General features: G+C 52.7%; 2 protein-coding genes across 4 annotated transcripts in view; one reads left to right on the top strand and one right to left on the bottom strand.

The window, feature by feature from the left end:
- The first annotated feature begins 3,279 nt into the window (after positions 1 to 3,279).
- Positions 3,280 to 8,681, top strand: HAPLN3 (hyaluronan and proteoglycan link protein 3). Its single transcript, XM_074549234.1, has 5 exons — positions 3,280 to 3,425; positions 4,901 to 5,047; positions 5,281 to 5,661; positions 6,720 to 7,022; positions 7,169 to 8,681. The coding sequence occupies exons 2-5, from the start codon at positions 4,921 to 4,923 to the stop codon at positions 7,447 to 7,449; spliced, it is 1,092 nt and encodes a 363-aa protein (XP_074405335.1). The 5' UTR covers positions 3,280 to 3,425; positions 4,901 to 4,920; the 3' UTR covers positions 7,450 to 8,681.
- Positions 8,682 to 9,048: 367 nt separating this feature from the next.
- Positions 9,049 to 21,477, bottom strand: part of ACAN (aggrecan) — a 49,721-nt gene continuing 37,292 nt past the window's right edge. For 2 of the 3 annotated variants that reach the window (XM_074549232.1, XM_026791305.2), the window contains 6 exons: positions 15,656 to 15,769; positions 12,855 to 13,013; positions 12,450 to 12,532; positions 11,999 to 12,143; positions 10,795 to 10,977; positions 9,049 to 9,394 (listed from right to left, as the gene is read on the bottom strand). In XM_074549232.1, the coding sequence (XP_074405333.1) occupies positions 9,309 to 9,394; positions 10,795 to 10,977; positions 11,999 to 12,143; positions 12,450 to 12,532; positions 12,855 to 13,013; positions 15,656 to 15,769 (770 nt within the window). In that variant the 3' untranslated portion in view covers positions 9,049 to 9,308. The remainder of the gene's footprint in view (positions 9,395 to 10,794; positions 10,978 to 11,998; positions 12,144 to 12,449; positions 12,533 to 12,854; positions 13,014 to 15,655; positions 15,770 to 21,477) is intronic. The other variant, XM_014264569.3, reaches the window with a different exon arrangement.

Raw genomic sequence — 21,477 nt, 5'->3', positions numbered from 1 at the left:
GGGCTGGAGGGAGCTGTGAATTTTGCAAGAGCTGCCTGTGGGGATGTTCCCAACAGAGCCCTCTTGGGGAGGGCTGGGGCATGGATGCTGCTGGAGCAGGATCTGCCTGCACTGAGGGTGTGATCCCATGTAGGGAACATTGTGGTGAACAGGACAGAGGAGCTTTGCTCATGTCCAGAATCTGCCACACTGGGCAGGAACCCCTGAAATTGGCATAAATAGCCAATTGTCATCCATGTTTTACCCCAACTCTCTGTCCCTGCAGCTCTGGACAATCTTCCTACATCTCCCTGTAGCCAGCAGTGCCTTACTCAGCCAGGCATCTCCTCCTTGGGCCTTGCCTATGGGAGGTGGGCTCTTGCCTTGCCCTGGGAGTGCCAGCTGTGGGCATCAGAGGAGCTGGGGATCTGCTTGTGAAGACTGGGCTGACTTCATTGTGGCTGTGGCTGCAGCTGCTTGGTGACAAATAGCAGCCACAGATAGAGACAGGGACAGGGGGGACAGTCTGCCCAGTTCACCTCCAGACATGCCACCCTTATCATCGGGAAGCTGAGGCAGAGATAAGAGCAGTTCGCTTTGAGTCCAGCCAAGAGAGCCGTGAGCCAGGGATATGGCAGGGGCTCCATGAGGAGGGTGGTGGGAGCAGATGCTGCACACCAGGGTGGGGGATGCATCCTCAGCCCCCTGCTGCTGCTCCCCCTGCCCATTGCTACCCCCCAAGCAAGCCCCTCTGATGGATTCTGAACCCCTTCCCAGCCTTGTGGCATTTCCTTCATCCCCCGGAGCCCCAGGATGGGGGGATTGGGAGAGCCAGAGTGCCCTCCCCACCATGCACAGCCCCTCAGGGCTTATCCCTATCTCCTGGATGCTCTTCCCGGACGTGGCTGGGTTGCTGGGACAGCAGGAAGGCCGGGATGGCCGGCAGGCTGTGGCACCCTGCTGGCTGCTGCCAGCTGCTGGCAGCTGGATCCTCAGGAAGCAGCCGTCGGGGAGAGCATCCTCTCACCACCACCCGGAAAGCCCAGCACAGATCACAAATCCTCCTCCATCCCACCAGGAATGTGAGTGTTCCTGCTGGAATCATCCTGTGCAAGCAGCATTTCATGTACAGATCTCTGGTGAGGCCACAGCAGAGCTGTCAGGCGCTGGCTTTGAGGTGGGGAAGATGGGGATGACACTTTTATGGCTCCCATTCAGCCAAATGTTCAGCCAGCCCTAGACACATGCCCTAAACATGTGCTCCCAGGTCAGAGCTTCCCTGACCCTGCACAGCTTTGCTCAACCTGAAACCTGTGGTCACACCCAGGTACATCTCTGGGAATAGAAAACAAAAAGAGGATGAGAGGTGGGAAGGAATGAAGGAGATCCCTTCTTCCTCAGGGTCTGCTGGTGGCCAGATCCTTCCTCATGCCTCTGCTCTCTAGGAGGAGATGGAGAAATCACTGCCCATGTCCAGACGAGAGTGGCCCAAGGTGAGGCAGGAGCTGGTGCTGAGAAGAGGTGCCAGAAACATCCTCCCTGCTGCTGCTGCTCCCCTGCTCAGGCCAGGCAGAGGATGGCTGCTGGCAGGTGCTGTGGTGCAGGCAGTGCAGGACACTGTGGGGCTTGTTCCTCGCTTCTGGAACAATGGGACAGCTATGCCAGGGAGCAGCGTGCCCCAACAGGGCTGTCTGTTCTCTGCGCAGCCCGGAGGTGGAGGGAACCATCCCAACTGCTGGATCGCCAGAACAACTCGGGCAAGCAGCTGCAGCGGGGCACTGACAGCCAGGATGCAGCTGGGACACCATCCCACCACCTCCTCCGGCCGAGTGGCAGGGCTAGGGGTCAGCAGCGACCCTCGGCCAGGATGCAGGCAGTGCATGGCCCCATGCCGGAAGGTGTAATTGTGCCTGCATTGTGGGCTGCGGGACAGGCTGCTCCGGGCAGCCGAGCGGGCGGCGCGCCCGGCCGTCACACTCCCGGCTCCGGGCAGCCCGGCTCCGCTGCGTCCCGCCTCGGGGAGCGCTGCCAGGGCTGCGGGTGGCAGGGAAAGGAGAGCAAGAGAGAGCAGTGCCTCCAGACCCCGGGAAACAGAGAACGAGGAAGAGCAGTGCCTCCAGACCCCGGGGAAAAGAGAACAAGGGAGAGCAGTCCAGACCCCGGGTCGTGCAGGGAGCACCCCTGGTCGGGGAAGGCTGCAGGGCTGGGGGTGTGCAGACACAAGGAGAACAAGGAAGAGCAGTGCCTCCAGACCCCGGGTCGTGCAGCCATCCCTGCTCGCGGCTTCCCACGGGGCAGCTGTGGTGCCGGCGCTGGCGGCTGATAACGCCGTTTCCTTGCTGGCTGCTCGCTATCAGCGCGGCGGCGGCGGGCAGGCAGCATCGCACCCCGAGCGCTCCGGGCTGGGCTCCCGGCTCCCTTCACCCCCAGCCAGCCTCGGGCCGTTTGTTTTTACACGGGTTGTTTTCTTTCCGGCTTGAAGCCATCCTGCACGGCGGCAAGAGCTGGACCGGGGCCCCCGCGCCTCATTTCCTCGCCGTAAAACAACAAAGTGGGGGGCGAAGCGGCGCGCTGGGCTGGGAGAGCGGGTCGATGGGTCAGGGCACACGCCGCGTCGTGGTTCCTCTGTTTGTCCCTTCTGTCTATCCCCTGACCGGCATCCCCTGGCGGTGCCGCCGCCGTGCTGCCCTTCCTGAGTACTCGATCCTCCTGGAGCTGTGTCTGCCTGCCTGTGTGCCAGGGGGAGCTGGCATGGAGGGCATCATCCAAGTTTAGGGATGATGCCCTCACATATGGGTGCAACTCGGCACTCAAGAGTTTTTGCCCTGGTTTCTGTACCTCTGCCTTGTCCCCACAGCATCAAGCAGACCCTGAAGAGGCTGAACTCCGCAGCTCAGCTCTGTCTCTCCTGAATTCCAGAGCAGGCAGGCGCTGGGCACGGATCACTCCGTGCCACAGCCCACCTGTCCCGAGCTGCTTGTGCCTCCAGTGCTCCTGCCACACATGTGTGTTGGACACCTCCTTTGTCTGGAGACTGTGGCCAGTCCCCTCCAGTAGGATGTGGCACAAGGAATGTCTCTTCTTCCCTGGCACTGGGGCTTTGCTTGGGACATCACAGGATCCCACTAGCCCCAACAGGACACGTTTCTCCCCACTGCTGCCCCTTCCAAGTCGGGGGCAGTGCAGGCAGCTGGCACACCGCAGATAAGGTGTGTGGGCAGCATGTGGGCAGTGTGAGAACACACGGTGAGGCCATAACCCAGGCATGGTGGGCAGGCGGGGGCCGGGGGCACCCACCCCAGCTGCGGGCTGCGAGCAGGGGGTTGGGAAAGGCGTGTGTTTCCCTTTAAGAGGCAGGCCCTGGAGCTGCTTCCTCTCAGCCTTGCAAGAGCCCTAAACACAGTGCATCTGCCTGCAGCCTGCCTGCACGCCTGCCCGCAACCAGCGTGAGTAGGGCTTGGCCCCAGTGCCGGGGCTGGGGAGGGCTGGCACCCCGGGCGATGGGCACCCTGCTTGCCGCGAAGGGCAGGGGGGGATGGCATTGCCATGCAGGGAGCCGGGCATCCCTGCTGTAGTGCCAGGCATCGCTGTGCTGGGTGCTGCAGCACGATGCTCACAGCTGAGAACGCTGGGCACACTGCACATCGCTGGGTTCTGGGGGGTCACCCGGCACTGGGGCGCAGGGGGAGCGGGGCTGGCGCCCTGCACAGCGAGGTGTGAAGCTGCCGAGCCTCGAGCCCCCCCTGTGTCGCGTGGGTAGCACGTGTCCCCGCGGTGTCCCCGCCGTGCCAGCAGCGCCGCGCCAGTGCCAGCTCCCGGGCTGTGCCCGCACCCTGCGCCCTCGGGCACCGGCTCTGCTGGCCACACTGCGTGGTGGCAAGGGTGGCTGCACCCCACGGTGAGCAGAGGCACTGACTGCAGGGGAAAGTCAGGGATTGAGCAAGCTTCGGTGGGAGCAACTGGTTCCATACCCCGGACCCTGGAGAACACCACTGCACCCCGTATTGGACCCTTCCGGGTTGAGCATCTGCTCTCCCCCAGCCCGCTGGCCCGGGATATCTTTGCAGGCACTCGTGAGCCTTGTCTAAGCAGGGCACGGATGTCAGACCCCCACCTCGGGATGGGAAGGGGTCTGCCGGAGGCTTGCCGGGTGCCGGGCCCCCTCTGCCGGCTCCGGGAATGCTCACAAGCAGCCAGTTCTGCTGGTAGCGCCCTGGGTGAGCCCCGGGCAGGGCACTTTTTAGCGTCCTGGCTCCCAGAACTCGGGACAGTGCACATTTCTGGTGTCGTGGGGTAGCCAGGCTACCCCTCACCGATAGGATGTGCTTTGGCAGCCAAATGTGTCGCGTGGGGTCGGTGCCAGCCATGTCTGTGTTGCAGAGGGGCAGCCCAGGGTTGGAGCAGGGGGTCCTTGGCCAGGACGGTGAGTGCTGCTGGGCTTTGTCCCGAGCTGGGGCAGCGGAGGCAGCCCGAGCTCTCTCCCCCACTCTTCGGTCGAGCTGCACGCTCGGCTGCCTCTGTAAACCGAGCTTGCAGCTTTGCAGTGGGGCTCAGCCACTTCTCTCCCCCTGCACCCCTGCGTGACCTTTTCCCAGTACTCCCTGCCCAAAGGACACCCTGGGATCCCATTCCTCCAGCTGCCCCGTCCCCAACTTGCTCTGGGGCCAGGTGCTCCCCTCAATGGGCACCCCCACGATGGGCAGGGAATATGGAGGTGTGAGCCAGGCGGGAGGATGAGGATGGAGGGGACTGGGGGCACGGCTCAGGTTGCCTGCACTCTCCCCTGTGGGCAGGCAAGCTGCTCTGCTGGCTCTTCCCCCCCTCTCCTTGCACCCCTGGTATGGTTGGCACCACTGCCAGGCAGTGCTGGCTTTCTCCTGGCTATTTGGGGGTGTCACAGCAGTCCTTTCCCCCTCTGCAGCCCGGGTTTGCTTCCCAGCCATGCTGCTGCTCCCACTGCTCCTGAAGGCCACCCTGCTGCACCTGGCCAGTGGCTCCTACCACCCCTTCCACAACGGCTTCTACTACAACCACATCATGAATGACAATAGCGACGAGCAGGACAAAGGTATATTGAGGACAATGGGGGCTGACAGGTTGTCACAGGAGGCCGAAGTACCTCTCTGCCTGTGGGTGGGGTGGAGACCCATCACTTGTTGGGATGTGGGGCCCAGAGGAGTACGTGGGAACACTTCAGGGATATTTGGGGGATGCGCAGAAGAGGTGGTGGCTGGAGGGAATTTTGGGGATGCCCAGCCCTGGATCCTGACATGCCCATCACACCTTCTTTCTTCCCCCCAGTGGATTACTTCAGTGGATCCAGACTAGTGGTGGAAGCCTCCAGAGACCCTGTCTACAGCTACAATGGTGCCAACGTCACCCTGCCCTGCCGCTACCGCTACGAGCCTGACCAGGGCCCCAAGCACAAAATCCGCATCAAGTGGTCCAAGGTGCGGGATGACTACTCCAAAGAGCAGGATGTGATGGTGGCCGTTGGCAAGACCTACGTGGCCTTTGGGGACTTCAAGGGCCGTGCCCACATCCGCCAGGCCGGTGAGGAGAGCTGGCATGGGGCCTCGCTGGTCATCAGCGACGTGCGCTTGAAGGACGATGGCAAATTCCGCTGCACGGTCATTGATGGGCTGGAGGACGAGAGCGATGTTGTGGAGCTCCGGCTGCAAGGTGGGGGCATGCTGGGGACCACACCACCCTCTGTGCCGAGCCAGTGAGCCTGGCCTTCCTGTGGTACCTTCTCCTTTGGGGCTTTGGGAGCTTCATCACAGCAGAAAAGGGCTGGGATGCTTTTGGCTTGGGGCTGTGTGGCTTTGGCCTCAGGAGTGAGTGAGCCCAGAGCTGCCTGCCCAGCTGGGACACCAAGGGTGCTGTTGGAGTCAGAGTTGGGAGTGACCCCACGGCCGCAGCATTTCCTGCCTTTATCCTCCCATCTTTCCACTGTGCTGCATTACGTGGAGCTGTTCCCTCCCCTCCCAGCTCTGGATATCCCGATGCATCTTGTGCTGATCCTTGGTGACTGCTCCAGCCTCTCTTGCTCACTTGTCATGAGGGACCTGACTCAGCCCTGACATTGCTTTGAGCTCAGAGCTGTGGAAACATCCCCTTTGCTTGTCCCTGCCCCACCCCCTTGGTCCCTGGCCCTGCCTCCCACAGTGACTCGTCCCTGCCAGTCCTTGTGACTGTGTCCAAAGTGATGTTTGTGGTTCTGTTGTTCATCCATCCCCGACAGAGTTTCATTCTTGCCCATGCTGGTGGTCCATGTGTCCCCTGGCATCATGGGGATGCTGACCCTTGTATCCCTGTTCCTGAAGCCTGTGCATCTCCATGGCAACGATCTCTCCATCCCCACAGGGGTGGTCCATGCCTCCCTGGGACCACTGTCTGTGTGTTCCCAGGACCGTGGTGGTGCTCCCTGCATCCCCATTATAGTCTGTGCATCCCTGTACATGCAGGTGCTGTCCCCGTGAGGGGGTCCTTGTGTCCCCAGGACCGAGCCCGTGTGTCCCTGTGCCACCAGATGTCGCTGGCAACTCGCTGCTGGCGCCTGCATGTCCAGAACGACCCCATAACTGCATGCCCGAGCCTTTTCTCCGCCACACGGAGGTGGTCCCTGTCCCAGAGCCTGAATTTGACACGGCTCAGGGACCCCTGTGGCTCCTGCTGGGGCTGGGCTCGGATTGGGTGGGCTGCCCGCGGAGCCAGCTGAGTGTCCCATCTGCCTCCAGGCATCGTGTTCCCCTACCAGCCTCCCCGCGGGCAGTACAGGCTCAACTTCCACGAAGCCGAGCGAGTGTGCCAGGACCAAGGTGCCATCCTCGCCAACTTTAACCAGCTCTTCCAGGCATGGAGCGAGGGGCTGGACTGGTGCAACGCGGGCTGGCTGGCCGATGGCACGGTGCAGTACCCCATCCGCCTGCCCCGCAAGCCCTGCGGGGGCGTGCACCTCGCCCCGGGCATCCGCAGCTACGGCCCGCGGCACCGCCACCTGCACCGCTTCGATGCCTTCTGCTTCTCCTCCGCGCTCAAAGGTGCGTTCTGGGCCGGGGAGGGGCTGGGATGCTCGGAAGGTGCTGTGTGTCCCTCCCTGTTAGGGTCTGCGTGGGGCTGTTCCTGGCGTTCCAGATGGGGATGCTCGGGATGGTGCTCCCCTCTCACGCTCTGCTCTCCCTCCTAGGAGAGGTTTTCTACCTGGACCGCCCGGCTGGGATGACGCTGGAGGAAGCCAAGCAGAGCTGCCAGGATGCCGGGGCCGAGATCGCCCGGGTGGGGCAGCTCTACTCGGCCTGGAAGTTGGCGGGGCTGGACCGCTGCAATGCCGGCTGGCTGGCAGATGGCAGTGTGCGCTACCCCATCGTCACACCCCGGGCCAACTGCGGCCCCGCCGAGCCCGGCGTCCGCAGCTTCGGCTTCCCCAGAAAGGGCAGGTTTGGAGTCTTCTGCTACCGAGAGAGATAAGGAGCCGGGAGGGATCCTTCTTGGATGAAGGACGTTTCCATCCTGCCAGCGCCCAGTGGTGGGCATTTCCAAGGGCTGTTCTGGGGGTGACTGGGGGAGGTGGGGTGGGGAGAGATTTCTTTTTGTTTTGTTTCTTTTTGTTTTGTTTTGTTTTGTTTCCTTCCTTGATATTTTCCACACCTTGCTCAGCAGCTGGCACCCACAGCTGTTTGGGGTGGCTGCCAGCCGGGCAGCGTGGGACAGTCCCTGTCATGGGATGTGTGCAGGGATGGTCCCCATGGGCTACTGCTGCCATCCCCCTTGGCCGTGCCACCCCATGGGTGGTGGCCCCTTCCTGCAGTGCCATGTTGTCACTGACACCCACCTGCCCTTCCAGGCCTGTCCTGCCTCCCAGTCCATGAGGCAAGGCCATGAGGGAGAGAGGCAAGGCTGGGTTTGGCCAGAGCAGAGAGCAGGAATCTCCATTGCATCCTGGCCCCTCTTCCAGCCCCATCCATGTCCTGCTGAAGGATGCCATTGTGCCTGTCCCTGCTGGAGCACAAGTGCCTTATCTCTATGTGCCCCTTGCCTGAACTCCATTTGAACTCTGGTGCCTTCTTCTCTGAGCATTGGCTATGAAAAGATGTGTTTTTCTGGACATCTTCTAATAAAATGGTGGAGAAAGCCCTGGAGTGACATGGCTGTGTCCCCATCTCTATCCCAACACAAGAGTCTGCTGTGGAGAAAGGATTTGGGGGTCCCTGTCTGTCTCATCCTTGGCTGAGCATCGTCTCATTAGTGCTGGCTCAGCTCAGCTCCTGCAAGGGCCTCGTGTTCCCTCATTAGTGAGTGTTAATTAACCCCCTGGGTGTCAGGACTGAAAGCTGTTCCTGCTGGTCATGGGTTTTAGATGGGTTTTAGGCATGTGGGTTAACCCCCTCCCAAACTGAGAGCTGAGCAGGGAGAGCAGTATCCTACTCCAGGGTCCTTTTTCAGTGAGGGCTTGGGACACCCCTCCTATCTCCTTTAGGTCCTTTAGGTGCTGCCTGGGGCTGAGCCATTCCTGTGTAGCTTGGAGCACCCTCTTTGGGTTCCCTTTCCTTCCTTTTTGCCTTGCCATGGGAGACCCCTCTCCTCCCAGCCCACCAGACATCCCTCTCTGCTATAAAAAAAACCAACACTGACCAAGTGCCCGTTCCGATTTCGCTTTCTTTATTATTTATCATTCTTTCAAAATAGGATATGTTCAAAAATATAAATAGGTGCAGGGAACGCTGGTGCCCCGCACGGTCCCCTGGAAAGAGCACGTTGTCCCAGGACGAGTGCTGTGCTGCAGAGGGGGCAGTGGGGAAGCACAGAGGGGTCTCAGCACCTGGGTCTCAGCATCCCCTCACCTCCCTCCTCCTACAGCTCCTTCCACCACAGCCCCCCGGCCCTCCCCACTCATCCTGACATGCTGCAGCAGTAAAAGGATTCTGGAAAAAAAATAAAATAAAACCCCAAAAGGTGCTGCTCACCCTGGAGATTAAATAACAGAAATAATTACATTGTTCGTGGATAAAATCAGGAAAAAATAATCATCTTTATTATTTAACTTAACCCCCTGCCCTTTGCAAACCCACCCCCCTCCCTGTCCCCAAAGGCACGAAGATAATTGGAACCGGACGGTTAGTAAAAATGCTGAGATCTAATTCGTTTTGCTTTGGTGCTTTGAAAAACAATTTTTTTTTATATATATACACAAAGGTGGGTTTGTCTTTAATATAATTTTTTTTCCTTATATGACAAAAAAAGCAACAAGAAGAAGAAGAAATCGACTCTGTTAATATAACTGTTCCGTTAAAAATCTCTCTTTCTCACTTTCCCCCTCGCGCCCCGCTCTAATGGGTGCTGTGCGCGGCGCTGCCGCTGGGTTTCGACCGGCTCCTGGGGCTCCTCTTGTATAGCCTGCGCTGGTAGCTGGAGGCTGTGAAGGAGAAGAAAAGGCACCTTGTTGGCAGGAGAAGCCGGCACAGAGAAGCTGCTTGTCCCTCGCTGGCCGCCCCGGCCCCCGGCTGCCTGGAAAAACAGGGGGGCGCCAGCCCGCCCGCACAGCACAATCGGCCCTTCTCTCGCCCTACCCCGGCTCTGCCTCACCCAGGGGAGAAGGTGCCTGTGGCTCCGAGAGAGCCTGGGCAGGAGCATCATCTCCGTGGCTGCTCGTCCCATCCTTCCCTGTGCTCGTCCTCTCATCCCCATCTCATGCATTGCCCTATCAATCCCTAAATCCCCAACCCCAATATGCATGCAGTGGGATGTGCTCAGGGCACAGGAGGGGAAACAGCCTGGCTTGGCTGACAGGGACAAGGTTTCTGCCTGATCTTTGCTGCCACTCTCCCTGGAAGCTGGTGTGTTCTGGTGTGATAATTGCAGGAGGGTTTTGGTGGAAGCAGCAGCAAAAGCTGGCTGGGAGCAGACCAGGACTGCCAGCATCTCTTGATCTCTGGCAGTCCGTGCTGGGAACAGCCTGCAGCTCTCCAGACCCACAACAGAGCCAAAGGAATCAGCATCTTGGTCTGCACCAGGCAGCCGCCCTTGGACACCTCCTCCATCCCTCCTCCTTTCATCTCCTCCCTGGGCAGAGGTTTGTTCCTTAAGCCTGTATCAGCTTTCCCTGGCTGTGGGACCATTGCTTAATCTGCCTTATCTGGAATTGCCCAGCAGGACCTGGCAAGGAGGCCACCGGACAGATGTGATTTGTCTGAGGCCAACAAAATTCTTGGGAAGCTGCAGGCAATCAGGGATGGGACAGGGGTGTAGGCAGGCCTGGGAGTGGGCTGGGACACCAGTGGAAGAAGGCTGACTGCCATCAGCTGGAGGCCTGACAGAAAGAGAGTCAGGAATCCAGCCCTGTGCCTTGGCTTGTATCTGCTGCAGGATTCCTGTCTGCTCCCAGGGCAGGGGGACACCAGGGAAGGGCTTGGGGGCCCCATAGCTCTCCCATCCTCTTCTCTCTATTGATGCAGGTTGTGCCAAAAGCTTTTAGAAGGTTTTGCCACAACCTGCATTACTCTTTCAGAAGCCACTTATTTTTCCTTCTCTGAGTAGCCTGGGCCATTGGCAAGATCCTTGTTGTCCTTTTCTGATGCTGGAGCTGCACTTACTCTGCCTTGGTGAGTCTCCAGGGCAGTCCTGCAAGCCAAACTCCGTGGTCCCCACTTGCCCCAGAAGACATCACTTTCCATGTCCCCATCCCAGGGGAAACTTCCAAAAAGTGAAGAGAACCACGGCATTCCCTTCTGCCTGGCTCAGAGCTATCCTGCCCCACGATAATGCCCCACATTCCCAGCTCCTTCCAGCTGCAGGGGGGCCCCAGCCCAGACGTACGGTTTAGGCAGGATATCCGTGGCTGCTCCCAGTGCCCATCGGGCTGGCAGCGGATGGTGGGCACGTGCCTCTGGATGAAGCCTGGCTCGCACTGGTACCGCACCATGGCGTTGATCTCGTAGCGCTCCTTCTTCCTGCCGAAGGTCCTGGCGTTCTCCACGGCAGGGGGGTCCCCACAGGCCACTATGGGAGGTGGACAGAGGTTGTATTGCACTAAATTGTGTATTTTGTTTGTTGTTTTGCACTGGGTTATTAGAGATTTGAACGGAGTAGTCTTTATATTGCACTGAATACTTTATGTAACATCACATGGTTTGTTCTTCCACCTATCCTATCACATGGCTTCTCCCTCACCCACCCCTGTCCCCATTACTTCCTGGTGATCTATTCTCTGGTCACTCCCTCCCCTTGCCCCTCCTTACTGGTATCCCATTGGCCCCCCATTACCCCAGGATAAAAGTCTCCTGCCATGAGCCATGAGGTTTCTTCCCATGTGGATTTTTCCATCTCAAGTCAATAAACAGAGGACACTCGTCCCTACATGGACAAGAGCACCTCTGGTCTTTTTCTTCTGTCTGTGTAAAATCATTTGGGCTGGGGTCCATAGCTAGCTGGATTACACCCTAACAGCCCAGACACGTCCAGACACGGTTCTTAAAGGCAGAGACTGCGGAGTGAGTGAGAGAACACCAGCCTGGCTGAGCAGGCAGCTCACACCCAGGGCAGGCTGGGTGGGCAAAGCCTTGTCACTCTTCCACAAATAAAACCTGAACTCCTTCTGAGATTGCCTCTGTCCACTAGGCTTAGGGGCAGGGGGATATGGAAATTCTGTGGTTTGAAATTAAGGAGGGGTTTGCCTCAGTGCTCCTCTCATGCCTCCTGGAGAGGCTGTGACAGCTGAACATCACAACAGCTGCCTGTGTCTGTGGGAGGGCACAGAGCTGGTGTGTGTGGGAGTGATGCTGCAGCCAGGCTATGACTCTGCATGGGGGTGTTGAATCTTAATGGCTTGTCCTATTTAGTTTCAAGTCCTTGAGAAACTTTCTCCTAGACCCTTGGCCAACTTCTGTTTCTAATTCCTTCTATCTCTTTGATCATCCCTGGCAGTAACAAAACCCACATCCTGGGCACTGGGCTCCCTGCTCCAGACCCACAGCCACCTACTGAGTCCCTCATCCTTTCCAGTACGGCACAGGGTGCTGACCTGTTCCTTTCTTGCAGGTGAAAGGGAGGTGATAGTTGCAGGGAACGTCGTTCCATTCGCCTTTCTCGTGCCAAATCATCACAACGCAGTCCTCGCCCGCCGAAAAGAAGTTATCGGGTTGGTTGGGCCGCCAGTTCTCATATTGCTGCCAAGAGAGGACAGTCCTTCAGCTAAGGTTGGGCCCTGGTGCCTCTTACTCCCTCCCTCATCCTCACTCCACCACTCCCACACCTCTCCGACAGATCCATGGGTTGCCAGCACGGCCCCACACCAGTTATTTCTGTTGTGACGCTGCCTGGGATTCAACCAGCTTTTCTATAGGCTTGGAAAAAACATGAGCCTTACAAAGTTTAAGGTTGCCTCCACTCAATGCCCAACCCATGTAGACCATGGGGTCCTTCCCACCACCCCGAAAAGCTGGTGCCTGCTCGTGCTGTGGGCTCCAGCTCACCAGGGAGTGCCCGTCAGACCAGCGGAAGTCGTTCTCCACAGCTCTGTCACTGAGCCCGATCCACTGGTAGTCCTGTGCATGACCTGGAGGAGCAGGAGGGGGAGAAAAGAGTCATGGATGTCCTACACATTGCTGGAAGCATTTCTTTGCCATCTCAGCTGTCCCTGGAGCCTCTGGCTCATTCAGCTGCCTCCCAGTCAATATTCCCTGATGTTTTTTTTCCTTACATCATGCTTGTCCAGCTCCCTCCCCTCTCAACTGCCATGAGCATGGGTGCACCCATACAACGATGAGGCTTTGTCAGGATTCATGGTGATTTTTACACCATTTTGGATAAATCTGCATGTAGAGTCAGAGTCCAGTGTTTGGACCCATGGCCAGTCTTAGGTTGCCCTCAGCACTCACTGTTCACAAACTCTTGCTCCTCTGGGGTGATGATGCTGCTCAAGTGGGCTTGATGTTGTCGGCACCTGGTCTCTGCATCCATCCAAGTCTCCCTCTCTTCAAAGTGCCTGTAGCAGTGGCCCTGGAACTTGGTCCAGCCTTCCTCACAGTTTTCCAAGTCTGGAACACACAGAGGGGGGATGAAAAGGAGTTGGTGCATGTGTCCGAAAGCTTTCAACTCACCTCTTAGCAGCTCGTGTTCCCATGGCATGGGACAACACATGGTCTTTTTCACTAAAAAACACACCCTGACCCCTTTGCCTGTAGGAATTCCCTGGGAAAGTTGTCAGAAGGCATCCAAGGCCCTGTGTCTGCAGTGACACAACCAGTGCTACTGGAAAGCTTGAATGATACAGACTTATTCCTGAGAAATTCAATCCCTGTGTAATGTTCCTGAAGTCTGCTTTTGAGGAACTGACCAAGCAAGAACACCTCTCTTCCCACTTGTGCTGGCCTGCAGAGTTTTCTTGCTTTGGGAAAAACACCCCAAACCCCATACCCAGATATCCAGAATCATATGCATCCAGAATCAATGCATATGTCTTGAAAATGAAAGAGGGAACCACCAGAGGTGGTTCCATCCCTTGGTGTGATTCTGGAGCTCTGGAGGAGAAACAAACCGACCAAGATGGGTGAAAAGAAATGGGGACAGAAATTTACCACAGTGGGGAGAGAGAACTAAATCTTAATGAAAAAGCTTGGAAGCTGCTATGCTAAAGAAGTACAAACATTTCTCAGCTTTTCAGAAGATCTTTTACCATCTGAGAAATATTGAGGAACTGAACACACTCATTAAGAAAAATAAAACCACAGATGGGGGAAAGTAGAGACAAATGGACAAACCACCAGAAAAGACCTTCAGCAGTACCCACACAATGCAACACCACACATCTGTCTGCTACATGTGACTGAAGGAAACAGAAAATGAAATGAGTTTAATCTCAGCCTTTCAGATGACTGATCTACCATCCTTTCTCTCAGGCCCTTGCTGCTCTGAGAGTGGTGGTCTTCCAGGAGCCCTCATGCCTCCCTCCCTTTTCAGTAAGGTTTCCTGTGCTCAGTTTCTTTCTTCTTTGTTAAACTTGGTAGGTCAAAAGGACTTGTCACTTTCAGTAACTCTAATTCCTCCTAATCCACCTTTCTTCCAGCTGGAAATTGCAGGAACTCCGTAGATGTTGGAGTAGTTGGTAGTTAATTGAGACATTAAAAGCATTTCTTGCCTTCTTCAACAGATCAGATGGGTTATCTGGAAGTAGGTGAAGCTCAGGGGATTTTTTTGTTTTGCAGGCAGATCCCTTGCAGAAAGTTAATGGAGAATTTGCTCTGTCTTTAGAAATTAAGACTTTTCCCCATTATCTTTAATGGCATCCCTTGTTGTCACAGACTGGGGATGGGACAGTACATGATAAAGAATCTCAGCAGGCCATTTTCTAGGCTTTCTTACTTAATTTTTTCTTACAGTCAAATATGACCAAAATTTTAATGGAAAAGAATGATGAAAATCTTGTTCCCTGGTAAGGACACTTTCAGGTCTGTGTGCATTGTTCACCTGCAGTGTCCCATTGTTCTTGGACACCAACAGCAAGGATGGTCAGTCTGAAGGGAATATGAAGAGTTACATTTCCAACAAGTTTTGGGTTTGGGGCACTGGCTTCCTCTTGCATTGCTCAGACACCAGAGCCCATAATTCAGAGAAAAGAGAAAATTAAGTCTGACTTGGATGAAACAAGATCATAAGCAGCGACAGGGTGGAGAGTCTGTGGCTGGATTACAAGGATCTTCAACAACAGGTATCATGGGTGGGTAAATCTAGAGCTGGTGAGGTTGCATTGGAAAATTGATGTTAAGACAGAACAATTCCTGCTCAGAAGGTCCAATAATCCTGAGCCTTCTCCTCTTGGTCCACTCCATATGTTTGTATTGGAAGCAGAAAGATGTGGAGAAAGGGAAGGGGAAAATCCAACATCTATTATCATTATTCATGCCAAGGTGAAGAAGACACTGCAACCTTATTTCTCTTTTGTTTGAGCAAGGCAGGAGAGCTTCCCCTCAGCTAAGCCAGTAAAAATTTGGACTTTCATCAGCTTTTAGGAAAAAAACTCTTTTTCTTTCCTTGTAGAAACAAAAAGAAGCATTAGTGCACTAATTTTGATGGAAATATAGGTTGCTTCCTGTTTTTTCAAAGACACATTCCCTGCTGATTTTGCCACAGGAAGCCAGTGGAGATGACAAAAATGTCATGCTCTGTCAAATCAGTGGAGATTCCTGGAGTGAATGATGCCTCTCTCAGCTGCATCTTCCCTGAGAGAAACACAATCATTTTTCATGGCTCAGTTGAAGCATCCCTCCACGAAGTTCCAGTCTAGCAGAGAAAGTTTGCCTGGGGTGAAGATGTACTCAGAAAGTTCCCTATTGTTACAGAAGAACAGAATCACCCTTGACCCAAAGAGACAGCAACTTCCATGATCAACATTGCTCTGATCTGTGTGGAGCTTCACCAGAGACACGTGAAAAAGAGAAAGATGAAGAAGACACCAGAAACTCCTGCTCAGGAATCTTAGAGGAATCATGGTGCTGTGAGGAGCAAACTTATCAAATTAGACACTCAAAAGCCTCAAAGCTTTTCCCTTGTGTGTTTTAAGCTGCTGTTAGAGGTTAGCTCACTGAGATGAGGGCAGCACTGGTGGGATCAGCTGTTTTTGGGGGGCAGAGTGGGAACAAGGAGATGTTAGTGGGATTAGCTGAAGCCAGGGAGGCCGTACCGATCTCACACAGGTCCCCTCCGTAGCTGGGAAGGCAAAAGCATTTGAAAGAGTCGATGACATCGACGCAGGTGGCTCCATTCACACAGGGGCTTGGGTGGCACACATCAGTGTCTGCAAGAAATCAAGGGCGTCCATTAGGGCTCTGGGAGGCAACTCCACCAACAAGAGAACTTGTTTCCTCGCTTGTGTAGGAGGGAATATCACAGCCCTTGGGAGGGTTGTGTTTTATAACATAACTGCCACTGCTGCTGCTGGAAGAATGAAGGCAAGAGACCCAACCCACCCTACAAGGAGGACATTGGTTTTCTGGTGGTTGAACACCACTCTGAAGATATCAGAACAAAGTTTAGCAGGATGTATCCAACACACAGCACTGCCTGTGGTAATTCTTCCTTGTCTGCTGCATCCTCTGCCTGATGCATCAAACATGTAAACTTGTGTCTGTGTCTCTACCAGCTAAAGTCTATGAGGAGGAATGTGGAATTCTTCCATAAGTCAGAAACATCCTCAAATAGATCTCTATGTCCTAAGCAGTGTTCCTGGGTCCATTCTCACTAATAGTTTCTTCCTAACCATAATTTAGATGAAGTTCTGCATCAAGAAATCTCTTCTCAATGAAGATGAAGAAAGTGCAGAGAAGAAAAAAAGTGGGTTCAAAGGTGGTTCAGAGCCCCTGAACTTTTTCTCTTTGAGGATCTCAGACCTGGCTATGGGTGCTTATTCCTTGGTGAGGGATACTGCAGTGCAGTGACATTTTCTCCAGACCTGTCCCCACTATGTGCTCTTCTGCTTGTAATGAGGATGGAAGAAGTTGGTACATCTTTTCCAGCTGTGGACTCCATATTGGTGGAGAGAGCTTTGGAATCAGAAGAAGGGTCATTCAGAATGGAATGATTTCAGATACATTCAACTCAGAAACAAGGGGGAAGACTGAGGAAGGAAATGGGAACACATCCACGCAGGCTGGATTAAATGATGGCTGGTCAGATCCTCGTGTGAGACAGCGTTCCTTTCACACTCAGGAGAAATGTAAGGCTTTAAAAGTGGTGACTCCATGCTCTTCTTGTGGATGACAGGGTTAGCAAGGAAAGATTCAAAGATGATAAACACACTGGCTGTGGAAATAGCAGAGCAGAGAGTCCCCAGGATCTCTGTTCATCTTCTGACTGGGGTGTATTGGTTGGGTATTGTTTTCTTGGAGCTGAGGCCCAGCTGCTCAGTGTCCCCAGGCACAGCAGAGCAGATGGGCGTTACACTCCCTGTGGCTGTCCAGTGACTCAGTGGCCAAGGTCTGGTACGTCATCTAAAAGCTGACATGCTCTGTAATGTGCCTAAGTGATGGAAAAAATCCTTTCTGGCCTTGGATGGTGAATCTGTGTGTGCTTTGGAGCAAGGAGATTGTCATCTTTACTCTAGGCTGTATCACTGTGAGCAGTGAAATCATTCCTCAGATGGCTGATGAGCCTTTACTCCAGTTTTGCAGTTCTTTGAGAGAATGAATTTTTCACTCTGGATTGCCATTCTAAATCTCACGGATTCTTTTTGGATTTCTTTGTTCACTGCAAAATGAAGATAATCCCTGTTTCCATGATGCTAGCAAATACTTGAGACTTTCCAGAACAAAATGGGAGTCACAAGCCTAGAGGAAGAATAGAGGAGTTGAACTTGGCTGAGTATTGCTTATTAGTCACACTTGGAGTTCCTAGAAGATAGAGAGCATAGAGAAAAACGAGGCATCCTGAGGAGTGATTGCAACTCAAGAGGCCCTTTGGGCTTCTTCAACAGCAGTTGCAGCAGAAGTTCCCGTTGATTCCAGTGGGCTCCAGCTGAACACGTAAGGAAAGGCTTTCCTTCATTCGTCAGGCTCCATGAAGTGGAAAGAACACTGCAGAGGAGGGAGGGAAGCACTCACAAGAGCTCAAGCTGAATGTTTAGCAGTGGATAATGAGCCTTCAGCTGTCTTCAGCCATGTGGAATAAAACTTGGCGTGTCCAAGATCTCTTCTGAGATGCAGGAGACCTGCTGTGTGCTTCCCTGGCCTTGGAGGAGGGGGAGCGGGCACACATGTGCAAAGTCATTGTCACAAATTTCCAGCTGGGAAATAAGTCTGGATCAGAGTTTCCTTTTACAGGCATCACATATAATATGGCTGTACATATTATATATGCAGTAAAGACAAATCTCTGATTATAATATATATGTTACATATCTCTCCACACGTATACATATATATTTTTGTATATAACATGTAGAGAAAGGGTGTGTACTTGTAGGTAATGTTGGAGAAAAAAACATCAAATACAAGTGAGACATAGACAGGTTTTTCCCCCAGAATTATGCTTCAGTGTTTTAAACACGTGATGGTCATAAACACCAAACTCCCCATCAGCCTATTGGGCTGCCGAGGCAGTGACCCTCTCTCCATCTAGACGTAGAATCACCTCACCAAGCTGATATTGAAAAACTCAAATATATCTGTCAGGTTGGAGAAAGTGTTGCTGATTCTGATCCTCCCAGAAAATCTGGATCTCAGAGGTATTCAAGAAAGGTCTAAATGGTAAATTTGGCAGTGACATCACCTCTGGAAACCCTGGCAATTGGTTTGTGGGTGTTTCTAAGATAAGGCACATAAGCCACAAACACGATTTAGGAGGTGAGAACTCCATTAAAAAAAAAAAATCCATCTATTACACAACACTTAGTATTTGTTTGTGGTTTTTTTTTTCCATAGCCTTTTATATGCTATAAATGTGCCTAATTCCACTTTGTTCAGAGCTAGATGGGGTTAGCAAATCACTGCACACCTCTTGAGGCAGCTGCAGAGCCTGCAGCACGCTAGGACAGCACAGAGCTGCCTGCCAGGTACCCTGACACTCAGGCCTTAGACAACACGAGCTATTTATTATTTGCTTGGCTGAGCAGTCATCCAAAAAGTCAGCGCTGCTTCGCGATGCAGCTCAAGCGCTTATCAGCTGACGAGGAGACGGGACCGCTGCTATTATTGCCCGAGCTGACAAAGGACAGCGATAGGCGATAGTCGAGGAATGCAGAGGGGAGGCAGCGCTCGCCTTCGAGAGCTGCAGCTGTAAAACAAAGACGGGGAGAAAATGCCTGGCGGTGCCAAGAATAGGAAACCCGGTTAGAACTGTGTTATTAACTCACTTCTTGAGGATAACGCAGAATTAGCAATACTTCTAAAGAGGATTCATGCTGCATTTAATATTGCCCAGAAGTTGCAAAAATTCCCCCAATTCTACTGTCACAACATTTTCTATTTTTTGCTACTAAGAGGACCCAAGGTCTAACTTTTAGATCTTTTTCTTTTCTTTGTAGTAAACCAATTACAACAAGATGGACAATGTAAACCAGGTCTTGCATCTGGAAGATGTAAACTGTTGGCTGGAGAAAGCAAGGGGAGTCACACAGCTGCAATGCAAAGTTTGAGTTTGTTCCACCATTTTCTTCCTAAGACTTCTTCTCCATTGCCAGATATACACTATATTTAGTCAGAATAATTTTCTTTTTGTGCAACTAAAAGCAAGAGAAGTATTCTTGTCATTGCTGACCCTGGTAGGGGGAGGCTTGAGCTAGATCATCTTTCCAACCCTGACCATTTTATGACTGTATGATTCTCCCAATGCCTTTGAAAAAAAATTTTTGTACTAAATCATGGAAATTGGAAAGAGAAACATGGAAGAAATGAAAGAAAAATAGTTTGGCCCTGGTTTTGCTCAGAAGGCAATGTAAAAGTGAACATGCAGTGTCAGTGGTGAGAAGGAAATACTTTTGAAATTCTCCATCTCAAGCTGAGACAACAACACCAGAAACAATGCTACCATTTCCTAAAATAGTGCAGTCTGTGCATTTCTCTCCATGGCTGCCTATATGGAAGATGAGCAAGAATATCCATTAAACAAGGTCATCTTTGTGCTTAAAACATCTACCAGGGAGAAGCAGCTGGTGAACAGAGAGGATGCTGTCACCCAAACCCTGAACAAACTGTAGTTTACCTGAAGCTGTGAGTAAGAGGTTTAGTAATATATTCTATGATATTTCTATACCCTCCTGTTTTTGTTCTACAGAGCAGAAAAGGTCAGAGAGAAGGGCAAGGCATTTTCAGGATGCCCAACAGGATCCCCTGTTGTGCCCCTCACCCTTTCTTTGTAGGCCTTCTTGTAAGTGCAATTATCCAAAGAGGGAATCAGAGACCAACTAGATAATTATCTCCTAGAGATTGGGTGAAAAAAAATCCAGGTACAAATTAAATTTGCTTTTCAGAGTCTGCTGGGAAGTTGGAACTACTGCTCTGATAGCTCAAACATCAAAGGAAAACATTGGAGCAATTGTAGGGTGAGTCCTAGAAGAAAAGAATAGGGTGAGTTGGGGAAACCAGTTCTCTCACATTTTAAGTTAGATGCTAGTATTGAACATCACGTAGCCAGCCACTGACTTACAATGAGCAATTAAGTAATTAAAATAATTAACTACAATAATTGAATGAAAGCCTCCCTGCAGCAGAAGGGGCTGGCATTGCTGTAGCCTTAAAAAAACTATTTTACTAGAGACTGGGAATTTCCAGGAGGATTTGTTGATCTGTTGGAACCTTCAATTTGTCCAACGCTTTCATGGAAGAAGAGCTCAAGAAATTTGGATATCTCCGTCTCCGAATATTATTTGTAAAAGTAAATGGACGTGGAACTAACACCAGTCCAAGACTGCAGGCTAGGCTTTGTTTAAGCAAATTAACTTGTGATGCAAAGCAGACAGTGGGTCCAGGAGACACCAAATCACCGGCTTGGCCACAAAGGGTCTGTGCCTCTCAGCCAGGACTGGGACCTCCATCTCTTTCTTGAGAGCATCATTTGCACTCCACATTGGGTGAAACATTCTGAATCAGGGGAATATTTTCTTGACTTTTTTTCTAGATGATTTTCTCTGGACCGACAAAACTCAATCCCTTGGACTTCCAGGTTGTGAAGAATGAGGAAAGCCCATTGAGACCCTTCCTCATTTGTATTCTAACCTTCTCCTGTGTGGGGCCATAGGCATCAGACTTTATGGACTTGTTTCACCAGAGACAAGCAAAACTTCACATAAAAAGATGCCATTTCAGCACATTTCTCTTTTCCCCCACAATTGGAGTGAAGTTTTTCAGTCACTGACTGGTCTTAGAGCTCCAAACCGCAGCCTTTCACTGAAGTGCCAACATGTTTTTTCAGCTAATAATTATTTGTCTTCAAATGTTACCAGAAGCAAAAAGACCCACTGACTTGGCAAAACCCTGGGTGAGGAAGCCAAGCCTATGGACAATTCTTTCAGCTTGTGGGGTTCCTGTCCTCATGGAGGAATCAAATGCTGACTAAAGACATGTATATGCACAGCCTTCAATTTGGTAAAACACTAAAACATACTGGCACTCCAAGTGTTAATCTTCAGTCTTCTGGCTCAGGCTTTTAGGGATACTTTTAGGCTCCAGCAGAGCAGAATAATATCATTCTTTTTAAATCATCCCACTAAATAGACTGCTGGATCTAACTGGAACCCTCCAAAAACAGGGCCAGAGGACAAAATCCACATATCTTCCTGTTCCTCTCTCTAAGCTCCTGGAAAGCTGAGCCAGCTTCACCTGTGCTTTAATGTCAGTGAAAATCCCTGCACTGCATGGGCACCCACTGCACCCTCCAAACCCTGAGCACAGTCCAAGGAATGCACTTGGCAGCTGACAGTTTTTGCAAGAGCTAAATTTCAAGACTGGGAAGCTTCAAGTGAAAAGGCAGCCACAACATGGGAAACAGCATTTTGGGATCCAGCCTACTGTT

This window comes from Zonotrichia albicollis, chromosome 11 (genome assembly GCF_047830755.1).
Source record: "Zonotrichia albicollis isolate bZonAlb1 chromosome 11, bZonAlb1.hap1, whole genome shotgun sequence".
Taxonomy (NCBI): domain Eukaryota; kingdom Metazoa; phylum Chordata; class Aves; order Passeriformes; family Passerellidae; genus Zonotrichia; species Zonotrichia albicollis.
Note: the sequence above shows the minus strand (reverse complement) of the source record. Positions and strands in the feature narration are given on the sequence as shown.

Coding starts and splice junctions, on each gene's coding strand:
- HAPLN3 (XM_074549234.1), top strand. CDS start 4,921: ATGCTGCTGCTCCCACTGCTCCTGAAGGCCACCCTGCTGCACCTGGCC. Junction 5,048..5,280: donor TAGCGACGAGCAGGACAAAG/GTATATTGAGGA, acceptor TCTTCCCCCCAG/TGGATTACTTCAGTGGATCC. Junction 7,023..7,168: donor CTTCTCCTCCGCGCTCAAAG/GTGCGTTCTGGG, acceptor TCTCCCTCCTAG/GAGAGGTTTTCTACCTGGAC.